The following is a 10368-nucleotide window of genomic DNA, read 5'->3' as shown; positions in this document are numbered from 1 at the left end:
CCTTACTACTTACTGCGCAAGGATCATGGTCAACTGGTGGGATCAGGACATGTTAGTTAGTAGCATTATTCTTGAACCTGCGAGTGGTTCGCCCCACCACGATGCATACTTTGAAGTCAGGTGGACAGGGTTCTTTCAGACATAAGCCCCAACTGTTACATCTCGGGAAACAGGGGAAGAGAGCGCCCCTCCCGATGGTCCTCCAGCAACTTGATGACATGGGACTTGAACCTGCCAACTGTCCGTAGCAGAGGCAACCGATCAAGCGCAACACACCATTGAGCCAAGGCACCTTAGGGCATTCAGCAGATGTCTCCTCATGCTTTTGAGGGGGGGGGTTTTGAGCCTTGAAAAGTTCAAATTACTGCAGCTTTGAGCTGTAGGAGGAATGGGACTTGAACATGGAAGGTCTGTACTTAAAGCCTGATCATTAGACCACTGCGCCATCAGTCAGACACTCTCAGCCAAACTCTCCTGGTAATTTTGAAGTGATCTTTTGTTTGTTAGACTTCAGTTAGTAAGGTTAAAATAACACATACCGGTAATAATATTAATCAGGTCTATGTTTCTTAGCGCTGTTGAGGTCTTCTTTTGTATGTTAGTGTAACAGCCGGGAATCGAACCCTGGTCTCCCACGTGGAAAGCCAACATCCTAACCACTAAGACAAGTCATAGGCAATTGCTTATGACTCAGGGGAGTTATTAGAGTTTTGAGGTCGTCAGGCTGAGGCTATGAGCCGCTGCTAGAATAGCCTTCATTTAATAAAGCTGAATAACTCTAGCATTAGACTTTAGAGAGACTGGGATTTGAACAGTCTGTGCTGAGATTCTGTCTGATCATCAGACCCTACTGCACCATCACTCAGTAACAACTGCCTCTTCGTACTGTTGAAGCGATCTTTTGTATGTTAGCCTTCAGTTAGTATAAAGTTGAAAGCATCAAGTCTTGAATTGGGATTTGAACACAGAATCACATTCATCAAAGACTTTGAGAGGTGTTAAAGAGCTGTTTTGTAAGGCCTTGGCCGTGGCTCAGCGGTCCAGGCACCCTGACCGGTAGCCTGGGCCGTGGCTCAGCGGTCCAGGCACCCTGGCCGGTAGCCTGGGCCGTGGCTCAGCGGTCCAGGCACCCTGGCCGGTAGCCTGGGCCGTGGCTCAGCGGTCCAGGCACCCTGGCCGGTAGCCCGAGCCTCCAGGCACCCTGGCCGGTAGCTCGAGCCTGGCAGCGTGACTCCCTTCACTGCATCTCTCTCCCCCATTTCCTGTCAGCCTACTGTCTGTCCCTCTATAAAAAATATAAAATAAAGGTGAAAGCCACAAAAAAAAAACATTAAAGAGTTGTTTTGTACGTTAGTGTAAGACCCGGGAATCGAACCCTGGTCACCCTCACAGAAGGCCAACATCTTAACCATTTCCATTTGCACACACACACATAAATCACGTGTATATGTCAGTATAACAATCAATAAGAATGAATGAGTTGTTTTTTTAAACCATTTTATTAGATTTATTTTTCCACCAATTAGATATTTACAATCACAAACCATGAGTTTAACCAGCATCGAAAACAGATACGGTAATTGGCGACGTAACAACATTCAACTAAAGCTATTCCATTGGAGAAATAAAATAATCAGGAAACCGAGATTAACATTGAACTGTAACAAAGGAGAGGAGAGAAATTAAAAAAGAAAACACACAAAAAATTCGCTGATCAGCTGTGTGTGCGTGTGTGCGCGCGGTGTGTGTGTGTGTGTGTGTGTGTGTGTGTGTTTATCGCAGTAGTTGCCTGTGAGCCGTGATCCCGTTGTGAGCTTGTAGATCAGCTATTTCACTACTTTAATTTATTTTTAAATTTATGGAATTTCTTGAAATTACTGAAAAATCCATTGAATTTCATGAAAAGTATTGCTTTTTTGGGGAATGTTTTTTTTTCTAATGTTTTGAAATAATAATAATTAAAAACAAAATATGCACAAACCAGAAATGAAGGGACTCATTTAAATAAAAATGTGTCCCAGGTGGCGAACCCACAAATGGGTCCCGACCGACCCAGTGTTTGTGGGAAACAGTGTAGTTTAGCGGACAGGCGCCTTCAGGGCCTCGTTCACCTCCTCCTCCTGCTGCAGCATGTGCCACTGGGCCACCGGACGCCTCGGGTTGGCCAGCATGTCCGCCCAATGGCGGAGGCCGACGCCCGAGGCGCCGAAGCCGATCCAGGCCTTGCCGATGGCGTCGTTGCTGCCCAGCTTGTCGTAGTCGTACACGGTGATCAGCACCTGCACCTTCTGCATGGGGAGAGCGAGAGAGAGAGAATAACTGCGGCTTGCGTTTAAATACGGCAATCGTGCAACGGTTTCCTTTGCCAGGAAGAACTGATCTGTTTAAGCAGTGGTGGAAGTACGGGTACTTAAGTACAATTTTTTCAGTCCACTATATCTCTGAAGTATTTTACTTTTACTCCACTAAAACTTTAGTACTACGTAGTTACTTTGTAGATTTGGATTATTATTACAAAACATATACATTACCCACTTCACCCCGAGCAACACTGCCACACTACACTACAGGGCAATACCCCCGTAGTGTGGCAGTGTTGCTCGGGCTGAAGACCTGAGGTAATGGTTCTCAAAGATGTTAGTACCAAGGACCCCCATCATCATCCTTCGAGTGCCCTCGAGATCTGCGACACAAGCTGGTTCCACTGGTCTCTGTTGCTCATTAACACGCCAAGTTCATTCACAGTCAGTCCTGTGTCCCTACTCACATCTGTGTCCCTAAATGTGAGAGGTCTTGTTCCTCTTGATGGGCAGGGTAGTCTCCACAGACGAATATCCGAAATGACCTGGTCTTCCACAACAACTGAGATGTGGGGGGGGGGGGGGAGGGGGGGGGGGGGGGGGGAGGGTGCCTCCATAAATCTGAGCTTCAGTGGGATGGTCCTTCCATGAGAGGTTCTGGACACGCATGAGGAGTCCTGTGTATGTTCCGTCAAGACGATCCCGAAACTCTTGATCTTGGTAGCTCTGGAGATGTCTGACTGCCATATAAAGATGTAGCTTATTGCAAGCGCTCCAGGCCAGTCCTTTCCTTGTCAGGAAGTCCTTTCTGCTACTGACTACATATGATCCAAGATATTTGAAATCCTCAGTTTCTTTGATACGACAAGATCAAAGACGCCCAACTTGATATATATTTGACTGTTTGGACCAGAATCTGAAAAGGATTTGTGCCATGGGCTCACGTCTTTGTGCCACGCTGCGAGGTTGTACATCTGCTATTTTCGAACATCTTTGAAAAATCTTACACTTTTTATCACACAGTATCAATTGTCTAATGTAATCCTGGGTGCTACACTCCCTCTGTCAACCTGGGGAGAGCAACAGACTGACCTCATGCTTCCTCCAATGAATGAGGAGTCCCAAGCCGGACTGACCTCATGCTTCCCTCATTGCACGAGGAGGAGTCCCAAGCCGGACTGACCAGGTGGAGGCAGTATAGAGCGTCATGACGACGCCAGGCCCAGGAAATCATTCCCAATGCATTTTTCCCATAGACATTTCAAAAAGTATTTATTTAAAGACCTTTTAAGCGTCGTACGAAGCCAACTCGAGTTGTGACAAATCATGACAATAAACACAATATTTTGAACCAAACAAATAATTACAAAGAAGAAAAACAAGAAAAAAAGTGCCCGAAAGTTTTTGTTTGTTGTCATGATTTCTCACAACTCGAGTTGGCTTTGTACGAGGCTTAAAAGGTCTTTAAATAAATACTTTTTGAAATGTCTATGAGGAAAATGAACAGGGAATCATTTCCTGGGGGTGGCGGGACTGAGACGCTCTATAGACTATTCACTATTGCAGGGCCCAACCATAGGACTACTGCATTTTTTTGTGAGGGTACCTATCCTAGGGGACACGGGGAGAACATGCAAACTCCACAAAGAAAGGCCCCTTTTGAAAATTCTTTCAAGTGTATTTTTCTTACCACACTGGGGGGGGGGGTCCCTGGCACAAAACATTTTCAGATTCTGGTGCGTGGCCAAATATATATATCAATCTTTGGCACAGATGCTTTCCCGGTTTTAACCCATTCTGACCTGAGATCAGATTTATACGAGGTTTCCGCCGGACACACACTGGTCCGATGAACCCATTCTGACCTGAGATCAGATTCTAGAAATGTCAGTCGCTCTTCGATTTTTCAAAAATAGCAGACCTACAAGCTCGTATCACGCCACTCGGTGGCGCGATATGAGCTTGTAGATCTGCTATTTTTCAATAGCTAAAGCATAACATGATCCTGACACCAAAATGGGTGCCCGTTCAGAATGGGTTGGACTATTATGGGGTATTACTATGAGGTATTACGTTTGGAAGGAATTGTATAGGGGTCATAGAATACTGTAGAACCCTGGCTGGCTGGCATGCTTACCTGTATCTGGGAGAAGGGGATCTCGAAGCTGAAGCTCTCGTTGAAGTACGGGTTTAGAGTGTTCGGCTTGACCGTTGTCTTCTTCTTCTTAAGACGCTTCCCGTTGTGCTGCAACACCACCTTAACAAATGGATCTGGACACAGAAAGAGAGAGAGAGAGAGAGAGAGAGAGAGAGACCAGGGACAGAGGGAAGGACGGAGAGAAAGAGTGGAATAATTTAAATGAGGCTATGAATATGCATGCAGATTGTGTGTGTGTGTGTGTGTGTGTGTGTGTGTGTGTGTGTGTGTGTGTGTGTGTGTGTGTGTGTGTGTGTGTGTGCGTGCGTGCGTGCGTGCGTGCGTGCGTGCGTGCGTGCGTGCGTGCGTGCGTGCGTGTGTGCGTGCGTGTTCTAACCTGACAGTCCACCGACATCCATCTTTTTGAGGTTCTTGGCCTCCATGATGTTGATGGTCAGTTTTCCAGCCGTCGGAACGTAGCGCAGAGAGATACAGATGTCCCCTAACTTCTCTTGCTGTTAGGGACGGACAGACACAGACACAGACAGACAGACAGACAGACAGACAGACAGACATACAGACAGACAGACAGACAGACAGACAGACAGACAGTATATCACTTGAAATTTTTCACAATTAGAAGCTTGCAAAGTCATGGCATGAACCCAGTCAATAAATGATAGGGGAAACGTTAAAGTCTAGCATCTGTGGAAAAGCAATGGCACACATCTAAATAACATTCATAGAATTATGCTGTAACCCATTTTTATTTCATCTTTTATTTTGCAACCAACATACAGTACAACTGGATGTCATCATGAGCAACATGTTCTGTTCTAAAAAACTATTTTGCGGTATTTGTACTTTACTTGAGTATTTCCAATACATCTCAGAGTCAAATATTATACTTAAATATTGTACATTGAAGACCTGAGGCTGATTCTACAAATGTCAAAAACTATCAAATCCTAACAGTTTCCTGAAAACCCTATGGTGCTCAAACCCTTTCATGTCAAGGACACCCAAAATGATGTATTTGGCCGGAAAGTATTTTGTTCCAGGGATGCCCAGAAGCAAAGATTTGAGCAAAAAAATATTCACTTCATTTAATACCATCTACAAGCAAAGTGGCACATGTATATCTGCTATTTTTGAATAGCATAAGTATAAAGTAATGGTTGGTGGCTTGAACTGGTTTGAAATGGGTTAAAGCTCTTCCCCTCCGTACCTCCTCCTTCTCTCCTCCATCCAGATCCTTCCATTCATGGATGGCCTGAGCCAGGTCGATGGAATTCATCGGGATCCTGATCTCACCGATGACATCGTGTTTACCAAAACGGTCAAAGTCGAACACCGCCAGCACCAGAGTCTTACCTCCCAGCTCGATGTAGGGGATCTGGAGAGAGAGAGACCAATAAGTAAAGACAAGCAGACAGCAAGGAACGTAAAGATGTAATGACGAATGGTATCATGGTATCATTATAAGCGTCAATGAGTCATAACTTATGACTCATAAGTAACTTATATACAACTGTACCAGTGTTGCCAGATAGGAAATGTTAAATGATAGAACCGGAGGCTTAAAATGATCGTATTTGAATGAAAACTACCATACACAGCAATAAAAAGGAGAAATTTCACTAAGAATAGCGTATTTAGTGTAAGAAAATACCTTGTTTGAGACAAGAATGTGACAAAATCGCATCAGATATGCTGTATGGACCTTACACAAATAAAAGCCATGAACTGGACTTGAAAGATGCGACCAGTGTTTTTAATGCCTCCAAATAGCCTACAGATCTAGGGTCAGATTATGGGAAAGACCAAACCAGATCCCGAATCAGCAGGCAGGGAATTTAGAAATTTCACAAAGATTGGGCATTACAATGTTTGTAATTATTGATCATACATTGTATAGAGGGTACAATTATCGTACAAATACGCTAATTATCACGCATCTGGCAACACTGAGCTGAACAGACCTTAAAGGTGAAGCTCTCGTTCCAGACAGGGCTGAGGTTCTTGCGCTGGATCTTGGTCTCAAACTTCTTCTTCTTCTCCGGCATCAGGTATACTTTGACGTAGGGGTCAGAGGTGCCTCCGATGTCCATGGCCGGCAGGTTCTCTGCCTGCAGGATACCTACTACCAGCTGGAGTGTGTGAGAGAGAGAGAGAGAGAGAGAGAGAGAGAGAGAGAGAGAGAGAGATTTAACACATTAGGACCTGAGGCCGATTGTACCCTGAATGTAAAAAATAAAAAATAAAAAAGTACAGTATGTTGCTATATCAGTGGTGCTTAAAACTTAAAACATTTCAAAGACCCCCAAAATTATACGTATTTGTCCGTCGACCCCTCCTCCCCCCCCCAACCCTGTGTGTGTGTGTGTGTGTGTGTGTGTGTGTGTGTGTGTGTGTGTGTGTGTGTGTGTGTGTGTGCCTGTACGTGCGCACCTGATTATCAGTGAAGCTATAATCCAGGGTGTACTCCAGTCTGCCCAACTGCTCCTTCTCTTCTTCCTCCTTCCCTTCCTCGCCTTCCTGTAGCGTGTGATGATTGATATAACAAAACAAAATTAAAATACAAATAAAATGACATAACGCGAGACATCTCTAACCGACCCATGATCTAATTCACTCTCCTTGGCCCTAGTGTTTATTTTGATTGTGTTTAGTTCAGATTTAAGTAATCTGAAATGTTTTAGTGTCAGTGTATAGTTTCAGTCGAGTAAATATCAGAAGATTTTAGTAGACTAAATCTACACTTGACTTAGTCGATTAAAATGGATTTTGGCAGGCCTCGGTGGTGTTGTAACGGCTGAAAATAGCAGATCTGCTATTTTCAGGGACCATACCCGAGCACAACCAAACACAAAATGACTTGTCTTTTAGTTCTACCGGATGTCTTCTTCACTAGTCCCTCCCTGACATTTGAGTCTAGTTTTAAGTTGACAAAATTGTCAGCAGTCTTAGTCTTAGTCATCATAGCTTAGTAAAAAAGGTATAGTCGACGAACATTTATTTCGCCGTAGTTTTAGCCCGACAAAATCAACACTGCTTGGCCCTCTTTTTGTTCACCTTTCCTTCACCCTCTTCTCCCTCCTTGTCCTTCTTCCGGCGCCCTCGGCCGCCCTTCCTCTCGCGGACCTTCTTGGGTTTCTTGGTCTTGTTGATGCACTTCTTGTAGATACAGAAGCCCATGCAGCCCACCAGGGCTAGGACCACCACCACGATGGCCCCTATGGCCCACATGGGCACTAAGAGGGGGGACGGGGACGCACATACAATATGGTCAGTTAAAGAAGACATTTTTAACCACTTAAATCCGTGGTTTTCAACCAGTGGTCCCCAGCTAAATGATGACGAGTTGGCATAACCAAATCGACCCCTTATTAGATCTTTAACCCGTGAAATGGACCCGTATGGTCTCTCAAGAGTTACATTAAGTTTAGTACTTAATTTGCAAGTCTACACGATTAGAGAAGGTAGAAGAATTGTTATTTTGATCAATGTTTGCCTGTTATCTCTCCTATGCAGCATGGAAATGTGGACAAAATCGCATCTAACGACAACAAAATATCATTGGGTCTTATCTGAGAGGCTGAATCTCATCAAATGGTGGCCCGTGGCTCAAATGCTAAAACAATTATGGATAATGAAAAGGGTTCAAAATCACTGACTTGTTGTTGTGTTATAGAAAATGACAGATCTATACAAGCTCAAATCGGCAAGCGACACAATCGTACGGCAAAGTATACTATAGGGTTTAAGTGAACTTATTGAAGGTAGAATGAGAAGAACTTACTTCTGAGTTTATGATCTTCATGAGGCACAAGCCAGGTGGCAAGATGACGGGGGAAATGAAGAAATGAGACAACGTATACAAATAAGACAATGAAATGACAACATTATGGTATAGAGAGTATATGCGCGTGGCATCATCATCAAACCGGTTAAAGTTATGCAGGAATGCCTACTGTGTGGCAAAAACTACTTTCTGGCCTTGACAGCCCCATACATCCAAACAGAAAAGTCCTGTCTGATTGCATTAAACATGTTAAACTCACTTTGCCTGTTGCTTTGCCACTCGATGTGCCCTTCACTTTAAGCATGCGCATACCCTCTATTGGTAGAAGATGGATATTTAATGACAAGGGTGCCGTCTATGAGTATGTCACGCGCACACACATGCATGTGTGTGTGTGCGTGCGTGCGTGTTTGTGTACTAGTATTACTATATGGAATAGAAAATCCTCACGAGAGAAATAGTTGTTTTACGTTCAAGAAGATTGAAGTTGGGGTTATATAGGATTAGATATTAGATATTATGCCTGATTTATACATATTTACACGTGGGGTTCACACATCGTAAATAGCCGATCTACACGTTCACAAAGTGTTGCAGTACAATGCGTTGATAACTTGTAGATCAGCTATTTTCGGCTATAGCTATATGTATTTTTCCAGTTTTTCATGTGTCTATGAGGTGACAGTACTTCATTAGACACCCTGGAGTAGTTTGTATGTGCAATGGTGTATTAACTTTGTATTTAGAGTTTCTACCTGGAGGCTGAACCCTTGACAGTCAAACGGGCCAATGAAATAAACAGTAATATCAGCCCCTCCCCTAACCCCTCCCCCTTTATCATACAACTACAGCTGTGGGATCACCACCCATCACCACCCATCAGGCAAACCAGGCATACTTAATGAACTGGTGGGCGTGTCCACATAAACACATTTTGGAAAATGTTCTTCCTCCATCCATTATAATAATACCTGATGATCATGTTTTAGGGTGGGAAAAAAAACCTCCATCTTTAAAAAATGTGTATACGTGTATGTGCACTCACTTGGCAGGTGTGTGAGCTCATTGAAGAACTTGGTCTTCATGTTGTTGTACTGGTGGTGGTTCATGTGGGGGGGGAGTAGGGGGGGGCTCCCTTTTCTCCTTTTCCTCCTCTCCTCCGCTGCCCTGCGGAGCCGCGCCCCCGCCGTGCCGACCAATCGCATTGCTGCGCTGCAACCACAAAGAGGAGGAGACAAAGAAACTGTCAGAAGCGCCACTATAGAGGGTATGCGCGTGACATCATCATCAAACCCGGAAGTTATGCAGGAATACCTACTGAGTGGCAAAAAACTACTTTCTGGCCTTGACAGCCCATACATCCAAACAGAAAACTCCTATCTGATTGCATTAAACAACGTTAAACAATGTTAAACTCACTTTGCATGTTGCTTTGCCACTCGATTTGCCACTCGATGTGCCAGTCACTTTAAGCATGCGCATACCCTCTATAGATATTTACAAAAGTAACTTCTGCTTTAATCATTTCTGTTTTGGATATGAAGCAATGATGAAAATAATTTTTCATGAACACAAATCCCGCACTCTGCTCTTGTTCAGCAGCATCAGTTTTATTCAAATTGACCTTTATCAAGAGTGTTTTACAGCAACGATACCAACATCTACTCATATATAGAGCCCTTCTGTGTTCACAAACAAACAAGCAATGTGGCACATATTGACAAAAACACATACCGGTATCTACATACACATAGACTCATGTTCATACAATCCTTTTGATGAACCTCTGTCTCTCGTTTCAAGGCCCAGACCTTAAACTGAGCCTATATTTCTAACCTGCATGTGCCCTAATGTGAAAACATTGACCTGAACATGATGTGGTCTTAAAATGTGTTAATCTCTGTATATACTGTAGAGTGCATGTGGACCTCACTAGTAGAGTCAGATATTGGCATGCACACACGCATGCACGCTCACACGCGCACACACACGCACACACACACACACACACACACACACACACACACACACACACACACACACACACACACACACACACACACACACACTACAGTATACTGTACACCCCACGGGGGTTCTCTCTGTCACTCGCTGTAGAGATTTAA

At 44.1% G+C, this 10368-nt stretch overlaps 1 protein-coding gene across 1 annotated transcript; it reads right to left on the bottom strand.

Annotated features, from left to right (window-relative positions):
• Window positions 1–2078: 2078 nt before the first annotated feature.
• Window positions 2079–9447, bottom strand: syt5a (synaptotagmin Va; the record flags this gene model as incomplete). Its single annotated transcript, XM_083780502.1, is given in 10 exon segments — window positions 2079–2288; window positions 4438–4571; window positions 4835–4952; window positions 5666–5833; window positions 6420–6587; window positions 6889–6975; window positions 7513–7691; window positions 9288–9349; window positions 9351–9400; window positions 9403–9447. Coding segments are annotated over 10 exon segments (1221 nt in total).
• Between the last annotated feature and the right edge of the window lie 921 nt (window positions 9448–10368).

This window comes from Protomyctophum parallelum, assembly GCF_964188405.1.
Source record: "Protomyctophum parallelum genome assembly, chromosome: 13".
Taxonomy (NCBI): domain Eukaryota; kingdom Metazoa; phylum Chordata; class Actinopteri; order Myctophiformes; family Myctophidae; genus Protomyctophum; species Protomyctophum parallelum.
Note: the sequence above shows the minus strand (reverse complement) of the source record. Positions and strands in the feature narration are given on the sequence as shown.